This window comes from Chelonia mydas, chromosome 2 (genome assembly GCF_015237465.2).
Source record: "Chelonia mydas isolate rCheMyd1 chromosome 2, rCheMyd1.pri.v2, whole genome shotgun sequence".
Lineage (NCBI taxonomy): Eukaryota > Metazoa > Chordata > Testudines > Cheloniidae > Chelonia > Chelonia mydas.
Genome location: NC_057850.1, coordinates 202534513 through 202555336, shown reverse-complemented (window position 1 = coordinate 202555336; position 20824 = coordinate 202534513). Strand labels below are relative to the sequence as shown.

Genomic DNA, 20824 nt, shown 5'->3' with positions numbered 1-20824 from the left:
AGGGGTCAGGGAAGTTCCAAGGAGTCCCTGATATGGAAGGGAATGGGAGGGTGGCACACAGGGAGCTCGTGGGGGGGAAAGGAGGAATGCAAGGAGCCCTGGTGTGTGCAACAAGCTCGGCCTACTGAGACTATGAAGTATATGACCCCATAGTTAAAGTGCAATTAACATCTGCATGGAGAGTCTCATTCAGAAGTGGCCTTAGGCCTGGTCTACACTACAAAGTTAGGTCAACCTTAGTCAACTTGTTTTGATCTAGTTGTGCACATGCCTACCCCTAAATTTGTCTCCTGCTGACATACGCACCCTCTTCCAGCACTACAATAACACCACCTCCCTAAACGACAGAGAGGTATCGTCGACGTACTTAGGATGACACAGTGCAAGTGTAGACATTGCATTACCTATGTCAACCCTAACAGTCCTCCAGCAGCTGTCCCACAATGTCCTTTGCCCTATGACAGTGGCTGTTCCAGTCACAATTCTGAACTCCACTGCCCAGGAGTCACAGAGACTGGAAGCCTGTGCCCCCTTTTAACACTTTGACCCCCGAGTGTTTTTGAAATCCCTTTTCCTGGTTGCCCACCTTGGCAAGCGCACCTACTAGCCCACCTCTGCGAACATTCAACCAGACCAGCTCACACACACGCAGAGCTACTAGACATGCTCCTGCCAGGAATAGGAAAGAGGTCATGGATCTCCTTGGCCTGTGGTGAGTAGACATTATGCAAACACAGCTAAGGAACAGTCAAAGCAATGTAGACATCTACATGCAGAGTCCACTGGGGATGATGAAACTGGGGCATGACTGACAGGGATGAGTAGCAATGCCATGTGAAAGCAAAGGAACTTTGGCACACATACTAGAAGATGAGGGAGACCAACAACAAATCTGATGCCGCCCTGCAGACCTGCTGCTTCTACAATGAACTGCATATCATACTTGGTGTGGGCACACCAGTAACCCATATACAACTGTGGACATTTTGCATGAGCCTCAGGTGGAGACTCCTACAGTGCACAACAGTGAGGAGAAGAAAGTGGGGAGAGATGTGGAGGGGAACGCAAACAATGCAGCGAGCCAGGAGCTGTATGAAACTCTGCTGGAGTCAAGCCAGTTCTGCCAGACAAATGCCAAATGAGACTGCTGATGAAGGGAAAAGAAGCTTGGGTAAGTGTGCACAGGCATTATGCCTTATAAGCATTTTTTTACCTTTTAATTGTCTGAAACCTCATCTTCCTTCCTTTCACCCCCCTCCACCCATTTTGCCCATTTAAAAATGGCACCCACCCCATCCACAAGTTTAGAGAACAAAGGCATTGACTTTTGATTGCTTATTTTGCTTGTAAAATGTTAGAAAATAAAATGTTAGAGAATATAGTAAAAAAAATGTGTATGGCAATCTGAATTTCACAATCCACATTAGACAGAGGTAGAAGAAAGAGGTAGAGGAAGCATTTACTTTTCCATTCTTTAGCTTGTTGGACAAGGCAAGGTGGACCATGCAGAGTACTTTGTTTATCTGAATAGCGTTATCCCTTTTATCCTCTTGAGTGATCTCAACAAAAACTTTCATGAAGATAATCTGAAATCCTCTCTTGAACATTTTTAGGGATATGAAATTACTGGCCCCATTCACCACACTTTCCCTATATATGAGAAAGCAAAATTGCCAAGTCTAATCATTGTTCTCAAACACAGACAACACCATTGTCTTGCTCATCTGCACCAGATGGACATATTCCAAAGAATCTCCTGTATGGAGAAATTCCAGATGCTCCAGGGCCCCTGGGCCCACCTAGGCTCAGGTTCAAAACGTTTGCAAAGGGGAACTGAAAACTTGCAGCATTGACACTACAAGGTGGGAAGATGCAGCTAGCAAGAGGACATGCTGGAGGGCTGGTCTGCACCAAGGAGTCAAAGAGGCTAAAGAGAGGTGGTGGAGAAAGAGGAAAGTACAAGCAGGCCTCAAGTGCTAGCAGTGTATTAGTTCATCTTCTGGCTCAGTGCCTTATATCTGCATTATCTGTGGCAAGGACTGTTGCTTGAGAATTGGACTTATTAGTCACTCGTGATACTGAAGCATAACACACAGTAACTGAATTGCTTCAACACTTACACCATTGTCTTTTGAGATGAACACCTGCCATTCATTCCCCACATTCATACACAGGGATGCCCAGTGTGACAGTCTGTATCCCTATATTCACCCTTTTTACAAAACTATAATGGATTTTGTACAAAGTATGCCTTGTGACTTATCATTTGAAAACTCATAATGTGCTCATCGTTATTGTCCTGGTAAAATATGTGTGGCAACATTGTATGTAAAGTTATAAGATTCCACTGTATAACATTACTGAGACATATTCCAAGTTTAGAAAAGCAGGCACAAACCAGTTCCTAAAAGGCAAACTGATGCCTCAGCTAGCTGTCAACAAAATCAAATGGACTATTACCTGGTTAAGCAGCTATGCTTTGTCAGGAAAAGGGTGTACATAAGAAATTTACATCTTGGCAAAGAAACAGCTGGAAGTTCCCGTCCCACAGACTATCTGTCTCCTGAACCCCAGCTGGAGATGATTCTCAAAGAGGAGGAAAAGATATAAAAATGGGGAACAGATGCCTTAAATGACTCCTCCTTTTTTCTATGCCCATGGGATCAACAACTACTGAAGAACAAGGAAATTAACACTGAACTGGGGCAGGGGTCCTGGCTGACAGGATTCCAGCCATAAGACTGCTAAAGCATATGGTGAGATAAACATTTTGCTTTGAATTCAGTTAACTTGTTAAGTTAGGTGTTAGTTGCATGTCACCTTTTATTTCTTTGTAATCAATTCTGATTTTTATGCCTCATTACTTGTAATTACTTAAAATCTATCTTTCTGTAGTCAATACAATTGTATTATTGTTTTAACTAAACCAGTGTGTGTTTGGACTGAAGTGTTTGGGAAATTTCATTTAGGATAACAAGATTTGTGCATATCATTATCATTTTCTATTAATGAAATGACAGACTTTATATGAGCTTGTGTTGTCGAGGAGAAGCTGGGCAGTACAAGACACACATAACTGAGGGAAAGTCTGGGCCTGGGAGTTTGCTGGTGTTGCTCTGTAGTGTAATTTAGAGTGACTGGCTATAGCACTCATACAATATAGCTGGGAGTGATATCCATGCTGGAGGCTGTGTCTGAACTTAGCAGGAGTAGTTGCTCTCACATTGAAGCACCCCAGGTTGGAGAATTGAGAGGACACACACAGCTGTCCATCAGTCCACATTGTACCCTGGGTAATGTCACATCCAGTGTCTAAACTTTCCATGCAACACCACCCTCCCTGGCCTCTCACCATGGCTTGAGCTGCAAAATGGTGCTGTAATGAGCACTCCAAAGCTAAAGTGACAATTAGCATTTCTTATTAAAGAAATTTATGGCGATAATGTAAGGGAGCTTTAAGACTTATCTTTCCCTTTCCACTGTGACTGTAAATCTAACGGTGTGTTTGTCTGTTTTAATCAGTAGCCTCTGGCATGGTGACTTTGATGGTCCCTCCATGCCTGCTGAACACTGGACCTTGATCAGGCACTTTGATCAGGGAGGATATGTCATCTTGCTTCCTTCAGAGGGGATAAAACTAAAGTGAACTAAGGACATGTCTACACTATGGGGACTATAGTGGCATAACTATGGTGCTGTGGCTATGCCGGCATAAACCCATAGTGTAGACACATCTTATGACGATGGAAAGGTTTTTCCATCATGGTAGGAACATCATCAGACACTAAAACATTACCTGGGACTTCTTGTAACTTTCCACTGTAAGGGAAGGGGGGAGGCAAGTTTGGGAAACAAAGGATTCCCACCTCATGTAAATCCTATTTAAGGGTGGGGAGGAAGGCAAACAAGACTAATCCTCTCCATGGCCTGTCTGCCCAAGAAGAAAGACTGCAAAAGGAAAGGCAAGGGGGGAGTCCAGAATGAGACAGGGTACAGTCTGAAAAGGAATATAACTGGAACTCTGAACCACAGAAACTTTGCAAACTGCCTTCAACAATATCTAGGGTGAGAAATACTATTTGTAACCAATTTCTTTAATGAAACTAGCTTAGCTTGCATGTTTGATTTCATTTGCTTAGTAATCTGCTTTGTTCTGTTTGTTACCCCTTTTACCACTTAAAATCTGCCTTTTATAGTTAATAAAATTTGTTTATTAGTAAACCCTGTTTCTGGAATTTCCAACAGGGGTGGAGGGTAGGTGGAAGAAGTGTGTACACCCCTCTCCACATTGAGGGAGGGGGTGAATTTCATAATATATCTTTGGGTCTGCACTCCAAGGGAGGTAGACATCTGAGTGCTGGAGCAAGTCCCTTAAGCTGAGTCTTCCCAAAGCTGATCTGCAGCTGGGTGTGGCCCTGCCTGTGTGTGTGTGTTAGGGGGGAGGTTTTAAGAGCCTGGCTCAGCAAGACAAGTTAAAGGGGGCCCATGCTGGCAGAACAGGGAGACTCAGTGGCATCTCAACACATCAGGTGGCTTCCCAAAGGGTCCAACCCATCACATACCTTGTATAGTAACTGGAATTCTTTGTGATGTGTGTCCGTATGGGTCCTCCACTTGAGGTGCACCTGTGCCTTGTGCACCTTCGATAGGAGATTTTCGGTAATCTCAAACAAACAGCAGTGCATGTGCCCTAGCTATTCGTGTGCCCCATACTGAGGGACATCACAGACGAACTCCCACACAGTCTCATGGAGACAAGACTACAAAGCAGAGGGGAAGGAAGGTAGGTAGTGGAGCATCCAAAGGGACGCACATCTCGAAGAACTCGTTACTGCAGAAGGTGAGTAATCTTTCCTTCTTCTTAGTGTTCCTCTGGATGCTCCCAAGCAGTACTCTTCAAAGGAGGTGGCAGCTTCAGAACTTGGTCAGAACTGTTTGCAGAACTGGGAGTCAATGGGAGATGGATGGCTTTGAGAGTGGTTCTATCCGCTGTAGAGGTAAGAGGGAGGACTTTGCAGTATTGAGCTGAAGGCCAAGCATATACAAGAAAGATGTAGCCTTCTTTACCACTGTTTGAACTTCAATGTAGGAATGCCCTTTTAGAAGCCAATTGTCAAGATGGGAAGATGATTACTCACATTGGTGAAGCATCTACTGCCATAACTTTTGTAAAAACTTTCGGGGGGCGGTAGAGAGTGCGAAAGGGAGGACTTGATACTGATAGTGGGTCCTGACTATGGCAAAGCATAGAAAACTCTTGTGAGAGGGATGTAGTGCAACATGAAAGTATGTGTCTTGAAGGTTGAGAGTCACAAAATAGTTTTCTGGATTCAGAGATGGGATAATAGCTGTGAGCTTTACCATCTTGTATTTCTGTACTTTGACAAAGGTATTCAGAATACTGAGATCTATTTTGCAAACCAGAAAGTACTTGGATTAAAATCTGCTTCCTTTGTACTGCGTGGGAACTGGTTCCATGGCTCCTAAGCAGAGGAGGGAGAGAACCTCTTGTCTCATGAGACACTCGTGAGATGGGTCACTGAAAAGGGATTGGGGGGGGATAAGAGGGAGATATGGAGTGAAAATAGATGGATTAGCCTGATGTTATAACCTTCAAGACCCATATGTTGGAGGTAATCTGCTCCCAGGAGCTGCAGAAATGGTAGAGATGATCTCCAAAAAGTGGGAGCATGACGGGGTGCAGGCTGCTACAGCCTCTGCTACGGATCATAGGGGTGTTCATGGCCCTCGACTGAGGCATCAAAGCCAATGCTTTGTAGATGGTGACTGCTGCATCGATCCGGGTGCAGTGGTTGAGAACTTTCCCCTCTGCATTCTGGGTTTCTGTTTAGCTGTGGAGGCCTGCAGTATCAAGGAATGTGCAGGAGGCACTGACAAGGATGGGCAGAAGAGGGAGGGCAAGCAGGAGCATGGTCCCCCCTCAATAATCGGTGGAGGCACAGAACTCCTCTGGCCCCAGGGCTGGGGTTGGGAGACCGTGCTCCTCCGGCCCTGGGGTCGCAGTGGGAGAGTGAGCTATATGGAAATTCTCCTTCAGGTTCATGGGCGGTGGGTATCGTAGGCAGGAGGAGGCTGTGCCTCCTGAAACAGCCTGGCGTGGTCCCGCCCATGCTTCACCCCCAGGTCCCCTCCTGCCTGCTGTTCCCTTCTGTGGCGAAGAGGCTGGGGCAGGCAGGCTGGGGACCGTGGTGTGCACAAGACCCCCGGGCTGGGGCTATGCCACGCTGTGCCGCCTGTCTTCCCGGTGCTGGGACCATGCTTGGGCTGGGGGCACTCCAGCTGTGCTGTCTGCCCACCCACCTGCCCGCCCAGCGCTGGGGGCACTCCAGCCATGCTGCCTGCCTGCCCACCCAATGCTGGAGGTGCTCTGCCTGCCGGATGTGCTGGAGCTGGGGGCATGCAGGGGGGCCAGCAGCCACAGGGGGCAGGGATGTGCTCTGGTGGGGGGTGGGGCAGAAGGGGCAGGGCCTCAGGCACTCACCCATTGCCTGTGTTCATGTTTAATTGCTATCAAAAGCTGTCAGAAACAGAACAGATATTCCTGTACCCATTATGCCCCCACTGCTACATTTGCCAAATAAAGCACATTTATATGATAACAAAAATATATCAAGAAATGCTATATCCTTGTCTCTAAATCAGCGATATCATATTTATACTGTGGAGATGGCCAAATTCTATTTAAGCTCTCAGAGGCAGAGATTGTTTCTTTTCTATTTTTCTACAGTTCCCAGCACAACGGGGTCTCAATGTTGATTTGTGGCTGTTGGGCACTTCCATAATATAAATATTTATGAATAAGTTTTACTAATAACCCATGGACTGGGGTATGCAGGACTGCATACTACCCTCACTTCAGCATAGAACTCCCATTTGGAAAGTGTCGCTAAATGTCAACTGGAAAAGTAACTAAACTTGCAGTTATAATTTATTAATTTCCCATTGACTAATGCTTTTGTATTCAGCATCACTAATTGGGAAAATATGCTTACCTTTAGGACACCTACTTTTTCTACCCCTTGGGTTTGTCTGCACATGGAACAGCTGTTCTTGAATAACTCCAATAGTGGACACACTTTTTGTGGAATGAGTCCACATCTACAACAGGGGCTTTTGCCAGTATAGTTATTTTGGTCGGGGTGTGAAGAGGTGTGACTTGTAACCGACATAGCTATGCCAGCAAAACCTTCTAGAGTAGATGCAGTTATTGTAGCAAATCTATGGTGTCACCAGTTTAGCTTGTTTCACTCAGGGTGATGGTGAAATAAGCTGTATTGGTTAGCTTTGCTGGTAGAACTATTTCCACACTAGAAGCACTCCGCTGGTATACCTATAGCAAAAGGTGATCCTAGTCTTGACATGGCCTAATAACGCCTGATCTATATTTAAAAGCTGTTGGCATACCTATGTCAGTTAGGAGTGTGATTCTTGTATGGTTAGGCCTGGTCTACAGTACTAAGTTAGGCTAATGTAAGTTGCCTTGTGTCGACTTATTTGCATATGTGTCTACAATGAAATTTGTCTCTAGCCAACATCGTGGCACATTACAGCAATGCAGTAAAACCACCTCCCTGAAATGATGTGGAGCCGTGGTCGAATTACTGAAGTCGATGCAGTGCGACTGTTGACAGTGCGTGACCTGTATCAATCCTAACAGTCCTGTAGCAGTTGTCTCACAATTCCCTGCAACAGTGACTACTATGTCACAATTTTACACTCCATTGCCCAGGGTCACAGAAATCAGAACTCCGCCCCACACACACACTCCAAGCCTCCCCATGTGTTTTCGAAGTGCCTTTTCCTATTTGCCCACCTTGCTTATATCTAGCAGTTCACTTTTGTTGTGCGCAGCTGCCCAACTGATCATGGTGGCGCCCTGCACTTGTCATGCTCCTGCCTGGAGTAGATAGGAGGTATTGGCTCTCCTGGGCTTGCGAGGGTCGGAGAAGAGGTGTAGTAACAGGGACATCTACCAAGATTGCACAAGGAATGCAGGCAAAGGAGTACAACAGGGATCGGCAGCAGTGCCAGGTGAAAGCAAAGCAACTGCAGCAGGAGTACAAGACTAGAGAGGCCAACACTAGCCCTGGTGCTGCCCCACAAATGTACTGCTTTCATAACGAAACATGCTGCACTTGGCTGGGCCCCGCCACCACCCCACAGACCGCTGCTGAGTTCGGCCAGCACCAACATCAGAGCCACGTTTGCCCACACCCAAGGGATACACAGCTTCGGTGGTAACGACGTGCGTTGACCAGTTTGTGGGGTACACATGGCCTGAGACTAATAGGGCATGGGGGAGTTTAACTCTCGCTGAGCCAATGTTTCAGGTTAACCCCGCTCAGGAACCAGTGGGAAAGTGCTCGACACGCCGCTGAAGGTCAGACACGTTGTTTTCAATATGAAAGCTAAGACCCCGCGCTGCGCGAGGCTGCTACCGAGACACCCGTCCGAGCCGGGCCCTCTGCCCGGCACCTCCTGAGCGGCACAGAACAAAGGCCTGTGCACACACCCACCCACAAATGGCCGAAGCGCAAGGAGACCCCAGCAAGCGCTGCGGCGGCGACTCCCGTGCTGCGGCAAGGACTTAGCACTAGGCGATGACAGTAGCGGCCCGGGAACCCACCCGCGCGCGCGCGCGCCCTCAGCAAGACACGGGGACTTTAGCCCGCGGCCCGCCCCCTTCTCTGGGGCGCGCGAAGAGGAGAAGCGGCGCCGCGCCTGCGCTTGGCTCGGCGAAGGCTGCGGAATCCGTTCCCGGCATGCGTCAGGCGGAAGGGCTCGGGAGGCGGGGCTGGGGACGAGCGGAAGCGGGGCGGGGAGTTGGTGTTGTGCCTGTCAGCCAGGTAGGGAAGCGGCGAGAGCGCCGCCGCCGCCGCGGGAGTCCGAGCCGTTGTTGGTAGGGGCGGCCCCGTTCCCGGGGGGGGGGGTGTTTGAGAGGGGGCAGGGATGGGGAGTAGCAGGGCCGGCCCCGTTCCCGGGGCGGGGGGTGTTTGAGAGGGGGCAGGGATGGGGAGTAGCAGGGGCGGCCCCGTTCCCGGGGAGGGGGGTGTTTGAGAGGGGGCAGAGATGGGGAGTAGCAGGGGCGGCCCCGTTCCCGGGGGGGGGGGTGTTTGAGAGGGGGCAGGGATGGGGAGTAGCAGGGCCGGCCCCGTTCCCGGGGCGGGGGGTGTTTGAGAGGGGGCAGGGATGGGGAGTAGCAGGGCCGGCCCCGGGGCGGGGGGTGTTTGAAAGGGGGCTGGGATGGGGCGTAGCAGGGCCGGTCCGGTTCCCGGGGAGGGGGGTGTTTGAGAGGGGGCAGGGATGGGGAGTAGCAGGGCCGGCCCCGTTCCCGGGGAGGGGGGTGTTTGAGAGGGGGCAGGGATGGGGAGTAGCAGGGCCGGCCCCGTTCCCGGGGCGGGGGGTGTTTGAGAGGGGGCAGGGATGGGGAGTAGCAGGGGCGGCCCCGTTCCCGGGGAGGGGGGTGTTTGAGAGGGGGCAGAGATGGGGAGTAGCAGGGGCGGCCCCGTTCCCGGGGGGGGGGGTGTTTGAGAGGGGGCAGGGATGGGGAGTAGCAGGGCCGGCCCCGTTCCCGGGGCGGGGGGTGTTTGAGAGGGGGCAGGGATGGGGAGTAGCAGGGCCGGCCCCGTTCCCGGGGCGGGGGGTGTTTGAGAGGGGGCAGGGATGGGGAGTAGCAGGGGCGGCCCCGTTCCCGGGGAGGGGGGTGTTTGAGAGGGGGCAGAGATGGGGAGTAGCAGGGGCGGCCCCGTCCCCGGGGGGGGGGGTGTTTGAGAGGGGGCAGGGATGGGGAGTAGCAGGGCCGGCCCCGTTCCCGGGGCGGGGGGTGTTTGAGAGGGGGCAGGGATGGGGAGTAGCAGGGCCGGCCCCGTTCCCGGGGCGGGGGGTGTTTGAGAGGGGGCAGGGATGGGGAGTAGCAGGGCCGGCCCCGGGGCGGGGGGTGTTTGAGAGGGGGCTGGGATGGGGCGTGGCAGGGCCGGTCCGGTTCCCGGGGTGGGGGGGTGTTTGAAAGGGGGCAGGGATGGGGCGTAGCAAGGCCGGCCCCGTTCCCCCGGGGTGTCTGTGAGTGCTAGAGTGGGACAGGGATCGAGGGATGAGAGCGGGACTGCCCTGTGCCGGGATCTGGGGATATGATGTGATATAGGGGCTTCGGTAATTGCAGGTCGGTCTGAGATAGGGATTAGGTCATTGTGTGTGTTCTGTGAACTGGGACAGATATAAGTGTGAGTTTGAGAATGCGTATGGGATTTGTTTGTTATACTAGGTGTTGGGGGTGGTCGCCGTTGTTGGGCAAAGTGAGGTTATTACCTCATCATCAGCATCTTATTTTGATTCTTCTTTATAGATGTCTCTTTGGTCCAGGTCATGCTCTTTTCTCTTCTCCTTCCTCCCCTCCCTGCTCCTGCCCACCCAATCTGTACATGCAATGATTTGCTTTTGCTCTGGTTTGTCCTGTTGCAGCTGTTCCTGGTGCTGGACTGTATGAGCATTTGGATTCTGATGGCAGGAGCAATCCCTTTTTACCCTCTCAAATCCCTGTTGTTAATACCAATGTAATGTTCCCTGTGTGCTTGTAAGGGAGTTGTTGCTGACCTCTCTTACCAGTGCCTCTGTGCAGTGTTCTGTGGGAGCTAGCTTCGGTGACTCAGCCTTATTCTAGCATGGATCACCCAACTGCACATCTGTGCTGCAATGACCCTGAGTTGTCTTGGAGTGAGTCAGGATTTTACTATGTGTTGTGCATTGTTAATAATGTATTCTTTCCTAAATTGTCCTCTTAGGGGTAACAAGATCTGAGGATTATCAATTTTAGGTATATATAGAGCCCTTGTTATCATAGAACCTGAGAATGTCACAATCTTTAAATGTATTTATCCTCACAACACCTCTGTGAGGTAAGGAAGTGCTATCGCTCTCCTGTGGCTAAGTCCAAATATAACAATAAGTTATATGAATTATTGTTTGTTTTGGGGAGAACAAGGGATATATTGAGGGAATGATGCATCAAATAGTCAAGTCTTCTCTTACTACCCAAATCTAGAATTTACTCAGGGCGCTAGATTGGTGCTTTCTTAAAAGTATTTTTGTGTTTCCTTCTGCATTTGCTATAGAATCACAATTTTACCCCATATAATTCCTAAACTTTAAGAACTGTACTATGGCTGCTGTGACTCTGAAAAACTAATGTGTTTGCTGTACTGTAAGGACCCAGTCTAACTTTCATAGGGTCCAAGCATGTCACTTACCAGAAAATCAAAGCAATGAGCAGTCTTCTGTTACTGCTTAGTATGCTATTCCACAGCCTACTATACCACACTGTCATCTGTCTGTCTTTATTGTACGTAAACTTTCACATATAAAATATAATTCAGTTACTTCTAGTGACAATCTCTTATACCTCCTTTAAATAACATTTTTCTTTCCTTGGAGTTTAACCTTTCAGATATTTATAGATTATTATCATGTCTCCTGTTTAAACAAGCTATATATATTTACCTTTTATTAAACTTTCTCTATAAATCATTCACTCCAACTTTAAACTTCTTTTTTGTACCTCATTATTGGAAAGATACATATAACTAGAATGGAATGTAATTTTCCAGGTGTGATATAAAGAAGGATTTTCTCTCTGTTCTGTGATAATGACCTGGGGCCTACTTAGGCTAGTTTGCAGCAATTTAGTAATCTGATGCTTTTTCTTGGTGGCTCCAATCTTTGCTCCATAATCCAGGTTACAGTTTGAAAAATAAGCCCCTTAGGTGTTATATTTGCCAACAAAACCTTCCGAATGTGAACAGATTGTAAACTGATGCAGTTTTAGTGCACAGTTCTAAGAGGTGAGTTGTTCCAGTTAATCTCAATGTAGTATTACCTCTGGATCTAAAATATGATTTAAATATCACTTTTGTTACTACAAGAGCTGTCAAGCAATTAAAAAAATGAATTGCGATTAATTGTGCTATTAAACAATAACATAATACCATTTATTTAAATATTTTTGGATGTTTTCTACATTTTCAAATATATTGATTTCAATTACAAGACAGAATACAAAGTGTACAGTTCTCACTTTATATTTATTTTTATTACAAATATTTGCACTGTAAAAAACAAAAGAAATAGTATTTTTCAATTCACCTAATACAAGTACTGTAGTGCAATCTCTTTATCATGAAAGTTGAACTTACAAATGTAATGTAAGAATTATGTACAAAAAAATAACTGCATTTAAAAAAAATAAAACAATGTAAAACTTTAGAGCCTACATGTCCACTCAGTCCTGCTTCAGCCAATCACTCAGGCAGACACGTTTGGTTACATATACGGGAGATACTGCTGCCTGGTTTTTATTTACAATGTCACCTGAAAGTGAGAACAGGCATTCGCATGGCACTTTTGTAGCTGGTGTTGCAAGATATTTATGTGCCAGAAATGCTAAACATTCGTATGCCCCTTCGTGCTTCGGCCACCGTTCCACAGGACATGCTTCCAGATTGACGATGCTCATTGAAAAAAAAAGTTAATTAAATTTGTGACTGAACTCCTTGGGGGAGAACTGTATGTCTCCTGTTCTGTTTTACCTGCATTCTTCCATATATTTCATGTTATAGCAGTCTCGGATGATGACCCAACACATGTTCATTTTAATAACACTTTCAAAGCATATTTGACAAAACTCAAAGAAGGTACCAATGTGAGATTTCTAAAAATAGCTACAGCACTCAACTCAAGGTTTAAGAATCTGAAGTGCTGTCCAAAATCTGAGAGGGACGAGGTGTGGAGCATACTTTCAGAAGTCCTAAAAGAGCAACACTCAGATGTGGAAACTACAGAACCTGAACCACCAAAAAATAAAATCAGCCTTCTGCTGGTGGCACCTGACTCAGATGATGAAAACGAACATGTGTCAGTCTGCTCTGCTTTGGATCGTTATCGAGCAGAACCCGTCATCAGCATGGACACATGTCCTCTGGAATGGTGGTTGAAGCAGGAAGGGACATATGAATCTTTAGCGCATCTGCCACGTAAATATATTGCAATGCCGGCTACAACAGTGCCATGAGAATGCCTGTTCTCATTTTCAGGTGACATTGTAAACAAGAAGCAGGCAGCATTATCTCCTGCAAATTGTAACCAAACTTGTTTGTCTGAGTGATTGGCTGAAATAGGACTGAGTGGACGTGTAGGCTCTAAAGTTTTACATTTTGTTTTTGAGTACAGTTATGTAACAAAAAAATCTACATTTGTAAGTTATACTTTCACAATAAAGAGATTGCACTACAGTACTTGTATGAGGTGAATTGAAAAATACTATTTCTTTTATCATTTTTACAGTGCAAATATTTGTAATAAAAATAATATAAAGTGAGCACTGTACACTTTGTATTCTGTGTAGAAAAACATCCAAAATATTTAATACATTTCAATTGGTATTCTATTAACAGTGTGATTAATCGCAATTAATTTTTTTTTAGTTAAGTGCGTTTAATCAACAGCCCTAGTTTCTACTTCATTTCTGAGCAAAGTATAGAAGAAACAAGAGGAACAATATGAAGATGAGCACAATCCACTTGGAGTGGTATCTCATCTTGGTGTCATGAGCGTGTGGGTTTTGGTTTGTAGGTAGAACGTGGAAAATTACCACTACTCTTGTCACATTTTGACCCTCAGGATGTGATCCCCCTGTGTACACAGCGCATTGGCCTCGTGCCTTCTTATTTCTTGCATTGTATATTCATGTCTAATTTGTTAATAATTTATTTACAGTTATTTTACAGCTCCTGGGAATTATGCAATGGTTTCTGAGTTCTCTAATCTAGTAAACAGGGATATTCCCCAAAACCTTAGTAGATAAGTGCATTTAAACTGCACTCTTATTGTTGGGCCCTTGTGTTCCCTTTCCTCAAAGAAAACTCTTCTTATCTTCTAACTGGTTGGTGATTCAATGAGAGGCTGTGGTATTCCTTCTGAGCTAATTCTGATCAAATGGTTCAGTAAGGTATTGAAGGTCACTCTGCAGCAAAAGATGTCACTTCTAGTAGAAGAGAGATACTGAGGTCATGATCACATGTATTAAAAATCCCATTAACACTTTTCACAAGATTTAGGGAGTGTTAATCCTTGTATCCTGTCTAAGTTATAACTTGAGTCATTATATGTTGTCTACTGTAATTGCTATAGGCCTGGTCTACAATATCTGAAGACTAATGGGAACTGGAGACAGTCAGCAAAGAGTTTACAATAGAATTTATCAGGGCTTCTTGGGGTTTAATACTTAGCTGGTGATGCTGAACAAAATTAGCCCTGGTCTAAACTGACTGCTAAAATGTATTCAGCATTGTGTAAGTTAGCATGGACAACCCTGTTCAGATGTGGGTGAAATCTAATAGTGTGGTGTAGGCCGTATCTTTTCATTTGGATGTGAAGAGGAGTCTTCACTTCCTCTTCTAAACTTTCTCGTTAGGGCTGTTCACTGTTAAACAGCTGCTATATTCCTTCCAAGTGTAAAGGAAGTGATTCTCATACATAATATTTTTGAAGGACTTTGGGATCCTTTGAGATTAATACTGCTTTGTAAATGTAAGATGTGGTTATTAATTTGTCTAAAATAGTGCCAAATCATCTATTTAAGTTTTCAAACGTTTTGTCATTGAAACAATCTGTTTTGTCCTGATGGTAGGGGGAAAGGGGCAGGCTTTATCTTGATTATATTCCTGAGCCTTGCATGTGTTACGAACAACAAAATACTTTGTCACTCAAACCACTATGGTCCCCATATTTAGCTCCTTTTTAATGTGATCATGGCTTTACTAAGATACATTGACTACTTCACCTAGTCAAGCTAGCAAGGATAATCCCAGAGGAACTGAAAGCACTGTCTTTGCCTACTGTGTGATTTTTTTATTTTATTTTTTTAAATCTTCTATTGGGTCAGTATGCTGTGTCAGAAGTAAAACACAGTGGAAAGAGAAATTTTAACTACTTGTACACTTTAGAGGATTCTAAATTAACTTTGTTAACTCAAGAAAGGTACCTAGACATTGCTGTGGGCAGCCCAATGAAGACCTTGACTTAATGTGCAGCTATGGTCCAGAAAGCCAAGATGTTAGGATGCCAAAGGAACAAGATAGAGAAGAATATGGAAAATACAATGCCATTATATAAATCAGTGCTGAAGCCTCACCTAGAATATTATGTGCAGTACTGTTTACTTAATCTCAAATGGGATATTGCAGAATTGGAAGAGGTCCAGAGAAGGATAACACATGATTAGAGGCATGAGGAAAAACTAATTTAAAGAGAGACTGAAAAAATTGGGTTTGTTTACCTTAGAAAGGAGACAAATAAGAGGGGATATGATAAAAAATATGTCAAAGGTAGATCCAGAGTTTCTGTTCTCCCTGACATGACACAAAACAAGGGGATGTTTTAATGAAATTAAAAGATGGAAGATGCAAAACTTACAGAAGGAAATATTTTTTTCACACATTATTAAGCAGTAGAAGTCATTGCCACAGGATACTATAGAGGCCAAATACTGAGTAAGATTGTAAACAAGGATTTTAAAAGGCAAAGTAGCTGCTTAAAAGAAGAAACCTTTGCCTGCCTTTCAAACAGAAGAAGTGACTTTATGTATGTGAAATTTGTGTTTGTATGTATGCTAAGCCACAGTATCCAGTTCCAATCGTTATTTTAGTAATTTTGGGCTTTCAGACATAGTTGCTTACGATTAGGCACCGCTCAACTTGAGGCTCCTCCTTGAAAATGTTGGTCTTAACATAATATGCAGAACTTTATTTGAATAAACTTTGCTTGACATGCAGAGCTCTCTTTGAAGATTTATGGCCGGTACTACTCCATACCCTCAGAAGCCGGATATTTGGTTTATAAGTACTGATATGTTCCTGCTGATCACTTCCCACCTGAAGTCATAATCTGTAGTGGCATCAAAATTGGTTGCTACGGTAAGGATTATATAACTAATGGATGATTATTAGCCAAAGTGCTATAAGGAGGTATAACTTCATTATGTTTTATTAAGACGCTGACAGTGTGTTTGATCCTGTACAAAAGCAAATGAGGACCTTACCAAAGAAACTTAGTCTAAATAAATTTCATGTTTAAGTTTCACCATAGCCTTGTGACTTTCAGTGGGGAATAAGCAACAGCTGCAGATGAATTTGCAATGACTTTTTTTGTGAAAATATGGCATTATAAACAACCCCAAAAATATTGCTTACAAACTGAATAGTTTCTAAAGGGAAGAGTTTTTTACAGGTTTCTATAAGATTGAACGCAAATGCACTTTAAAAAGTTAATTACAATTACAGTAATTTAAAACTGAAGCAATGATGGTGGCATTGAAGCTTTGACTTGATGCAGAAAAGCTAAAAGACAAAGCTGTAGAAGTAGGTGAGGTGGACAGGTATGTTTCTGCACAGATATGAATCCACAAAGAATTTCTAGAGTATCTAATAACTTGAAAACTGTTTTTTGTTCTTTTTCCTGGTGAATGAGCATTTTGACTAATCTTGTAATACTTCAAATTTAGGAATCAATTGACATGGAGAAAATGTGTTTAAGATGGTCCATCCAGAAGATTTGTTACTTTGTGAAGATCTTGCTTTTGACGAATATGTAAATACCATGACAACTTCAAATTGAATTATTTTTCGTGAAATCAAGACTCATCTGTTGCCTTCATCAGAAATGTTTTTAACATTTTCAAGAAAAAACATGTCCCAGAAACTGAGTTTGTTGTTGCTGGTGTTTGGATTCATTTGGGGCTTGATGTTGCTGCGCTATACTTTTCAGCATCCAAGGCACCAAAGCAGTGCTGAATTGCGTGAACAGATACTAGACTTAAGTAAAAGATATGTGAAAGCACTGGCAGAAGAAAATAAGAACATAATGAATGGTGGTAATGGAGCCTCCATGGCAGGATATGGTAAGATTAAATAAACCTGGCTACACAAACCGTTTTGTTCTAAACTGCCTTTGGTACAGCTTTTAAATCTTATTTTAAATGGTACGTGGAACTCTTCAAAGTAATTTTGTTTGTGCTGACTGTGTGTTTGCTCATTGATAGGGCTTAATTTTAGGGCATAACTTCTTTTAACACTTGTTCTTTAAACATAGTTGTATGTATTATAGTAATTTGACTGTCAGCATCAATACTAGGTTGTCTCATTTCTCCACCAATTGGAAAGAGAGCTCTGGGGGGTTTTCTCCACAGTAACATGAAGGACTACATTCATAATGTAGGAATTAAATGTAAAATTAAAACACTTCACTACCCAAACACTGTCACTTTGTGTGTTATTTCTACCTTTTTTTGCTTTTATCTTCCCCCCCTTAATTTTCTTCTCTTCTACTATTAACAAACAATGAGAAGAATCATGATGGTAGAATTGGAGAGATGGGGGAATGATTATTTAGCAGAATCTGACCCTTATTTTACAGATGGCAGTAGAATGCTCCAAATCTTGAGCCTCCATTGTGTTTGCATCAGCATATTCCCCTCTAACTTGACACCACTGTGCCCTGTTACCTGTGCACCCGCTATATGTCTATAGCCCATGCTCATCTAGAATGCAAGAGAGATCTGTATGTGGTTTAGTTATTGAGATCTGTTTAACGTAAACATTGAAAATTTCTCATTTCAAAAACATAATACTTTAAACTCTGCAACCCCAGTCTTATGATTTGTCTGGGTGTCCTAACCTGCAATTTGACAAATACAATCTACTTAAATTTCCTACACTATTCTCCAGTGTTTCATTCAGACTTAAATTTCTGAGAACTAGATAAAAGAAACTAATTGCCTGCCTGTATTCTGTCATGCAAAACAAAAACTTCTGTGATAACACATGTAATATAGACTTAAACAGGAATTAGTTTTCAGAGAAAGAGATAAATTAGGATTTTACACACACAGAGACTCATTACTATACTTACTGCCCCTTCTTAGAAGGAATGCTAGTTGAGGGTAAACCTCTCTTTCTGTGTTTAGGTCAGGTTCAATATTTTAGGGTGTCAATCTTTAACCCAACAAGACCCTTAAAGGGGGTAGGGGTTGTACATCTATAACTGGATTTATATTCCTTGGTTCTGTGCAAAGGAGTTTATTTGAAACCTATTTAGAACAATAAAATTAATTAGTTTGTTCACTGATGCAGACTCACTATCTAAGGTTTGGTTTGAGAGAATAAGAAAAATCCAAATAATGAAGAATTTTGCAAAACTAAGTGTCAAAGAATTTGGTCAGGCCAGATGGCTCTCAAATTGTGAGGAAATGACCTAATTAATTCTGAAAGAATACGTACAGCAAAGTGAATTTTTTGTTGAATTATGTTGATTACTGCATTGTTTGCTTAGTAGTCTTGCCTATTGGTGTTCTTCCTTCCCACACCTTGATTAACTGTCCTCTTCCACCCTGCTTCTTTTTCTCGATATATAGATAGGTTCCTTATGAATTTTTTTTAGATCAACTTAAGTCTAAATCTTTACATCCAAGAATTTTAAAATAAGAAAGAAACTGTATTCCTTTTTTCTGCTTTAAGAATTACATTGTGTATTACAATAATGCTTTACCTTGTCCTGTGGCAGACAGCAAGTTCTGAACTTGGAGAATAATTGGAAAGGAACTACAGAAGGAAATAATTAAGATCCATCTTATCTAGGGTGGAAAAACATAAGTGCTTTCTAATGCTGCCAAGTGCCAGATGCTGTTATACAGGTTGAATTTATTTCGCCTCTACTGCTGTTGTGGGTTAAAGTCCAAAATATTACCCTTAAATAGTCACTTATCTTTAAAAAAAAAAAAATGGGGAGAGGACAAGGGGAGATTGTTATTGTTGTTAATGTTATTTTTTATTCTATGATTCAATGGACCAATTCTCAGTTTGCTATTGTGGTAGTATCTTCAAGTATGCAAAAAATAAGAAATAGTACTTTTCAAACATATGGACAGCTAGAATCCATATGTAGGAGAATTAAAGCACATTCTACCTTTTCTCTATCTTCTCCAAACAAATCCAGGAAAAAAGAAAAGCAACCTTTGAAGACATAAGTTAGATGTCCAAATCTGCAAATTTCTCTCACACTGCTGATAATATAAATGAACAGTATTCAATGCTACTTTCTTTGTTTTGTCTTCTTCAGCTGATCTCAAAAGAACAATTGCTGTTCTTCTGGATGACATCTTACAACGTCTGGTGAAACTGGAAAACAAAGTTGACTACATTGTTGTGAATGGCTCAGCAACAAATACCACCAATGGAACTAGTGGTAATTTGGTGCCAGTAACTACAAGTAAACGTGTAAATGCAGCAAGCAATATTAGATAACATACAAGATCACCTTATGTTGCTTTATCTATCATCGATTTGATTGGATTCAAGAAAAGCTTTTTACCTCTGGCTAGGCAAAGCAATAGTTGACACTAACATATCGTACACTGTTCTGCTATAGAATGTGCTGAGTACATGCAGTCCCAACTTCTGTACATAAGGTTCTCAGAGGATTAATTTGTTGCTTTCAGAAAGTTCTGTTAAAGCAGTGCTGTACAATATCATATTTAAAGATATTCTGGTAACTTGGTTGATGTAGTATGCCAAGTGGGTGATACTTTATAATGTTTGAAGTTAAACTAAAATGGAAAAATATATATTCACTTGTAAAATATATTTATTTAAATAAAAATGTAACATATCTTTTGGATTGATTATATAGCTTAATCATTGTTTGTGTGATTGGTTTTAAACAGGTAACTAAGGATAATGTAATGTTAGAAGATGTGTATTTACAGTACAGTATTTTGTTACTTATTAATTTGCTAGTGATATGTTGAAGATAACATTGAGATGTTTTAAAAATTGCAACCCAAAGAATGTCTTTATTTGCACTACCTGCTAGAATAGCTAGAGAGAATTTATTGTATATTAAAAAAATCAATTATAATGAAAATCTTAGGTAGCAACACTGTCCAGATATCTTTGCTCCAGAAATAGGTCAGTTAAATTATCAAAGGCAAAACAATCTGATATCATACATAGCTATTTCATAGAAAGATATTTGTGTGTGTATTTTGTAACTTCAGATAAGTTATTTAAGAGATGGAAGTCAATTTTCAGATATGTGAATATTTGTATTCATTGCTGTTTCTTTTTAATATTTTAGTATCTTGCAGTGTGTGACAAATATAGCACATCATCTTCTTAAGTTACTTTTTTAAACAGGAGGGAATAGGTAAATTAAGTTGAAGGGAAGCAGAGCATCTTGGCATATACTAAAGAGATGCATGCGCTAATGGTGTTTTATGAGGGACATAGGTGGGAGCTAAGGTTACGTTGCCTTATATCCACGTTAGCCTTACAGAAATGAAAATTGTAGTGAGGGTGCACTATATTCAAAAATGTGCTTTCTGCATCATAAATGCTAAAATGAAAGTGCCATTCAGCCCTATGTTTTTTAAAACTATATTGAGTGGTTGGTTTTGGTTTTTTTTTGTTTTGTTTTTTTAGAATTATGTTCAGGAATTTTTGCTTGAAATATGCTGTGTAATAGCTTTTTAATATTATTAAAAAACAAACAAACTGAATAAGACCAGAAGTGCTGGATGACATATGGTCTCACAGTTTTCTGCTTTTCTCCCTGATGATAGTCTGGACTGGTCTAGAGGAAAGTAGAATATATAAATAAAACTTGAGTTACTGTCCAACTGTTTCTTATTTTGTGTTTGAGATACTGAGTGTAAACTTTTTTTTCCAGGAAGAAAGAAAATAAAATTGTATTTGTGAAAGTT

The 20824-nt window shown here is 42.8% G+C and overlaps 1 protein-coding gene across 3 annotated transcripts; it reads left to right on the top strand.

Moving 5' to 3' along the window:
• The first annotated feature begins 8794 nt into the window (after positions 1 to 8794).
• CCDC126 (coiled-coil domain containing 126) lies at positions 8795 to 20824 on the top strand. Of its 3 annotated transcripts, none has more exons than XM_037890537.2 (4): positions 8795 to 8867; positions 15843 to 15983; positions 16571 to 16966; positions 19183 to 20824. In XM_037890537.2, exons 3-4 carry the CDS (start codon positions 16729 to 16731, stop codon positions 19365 to 19367), a joined length of 423 nt encoding a protein of 140 aa, XP_037746465.1. In that variant the 5' UTR covers positions 8795 to 8867; positions 15843 to 15983; positions 16571 to 16728; the 3' UTR covers positions 19368 to 20824. The 3 variants fall into 3 exon arrangements, with proteins under 3 accessions (XP_037746465.1, XP_037746464.1, XP_037746466.1); XM_037890536.2 differs by having other exon boundaries at positions 8806 to 8920; XM_037890538.2 differs by lacking the exon at positions 8795 to 8867 and adding an exon at positions 10775 to 11855.

What these genes read in the sequence shown, in the direction of transcription:
- CCDC126 (XM_037890537.2), top strand. Translation starts at nt 16,729, where the DNA reads ATGTTTTTAACATTTTCAAGAAAAAACATGTCCCAGAAACTGAGTTTG. An exon ending in AGCCTCCATGGCAGGATATG is followed by an intron (nt 16,967 to 19,182) that starts GTAAGATTAAAT and finishes TGTCTTCTTCAG; the next exon opens with CTGATCTCAAAAGAACAATT.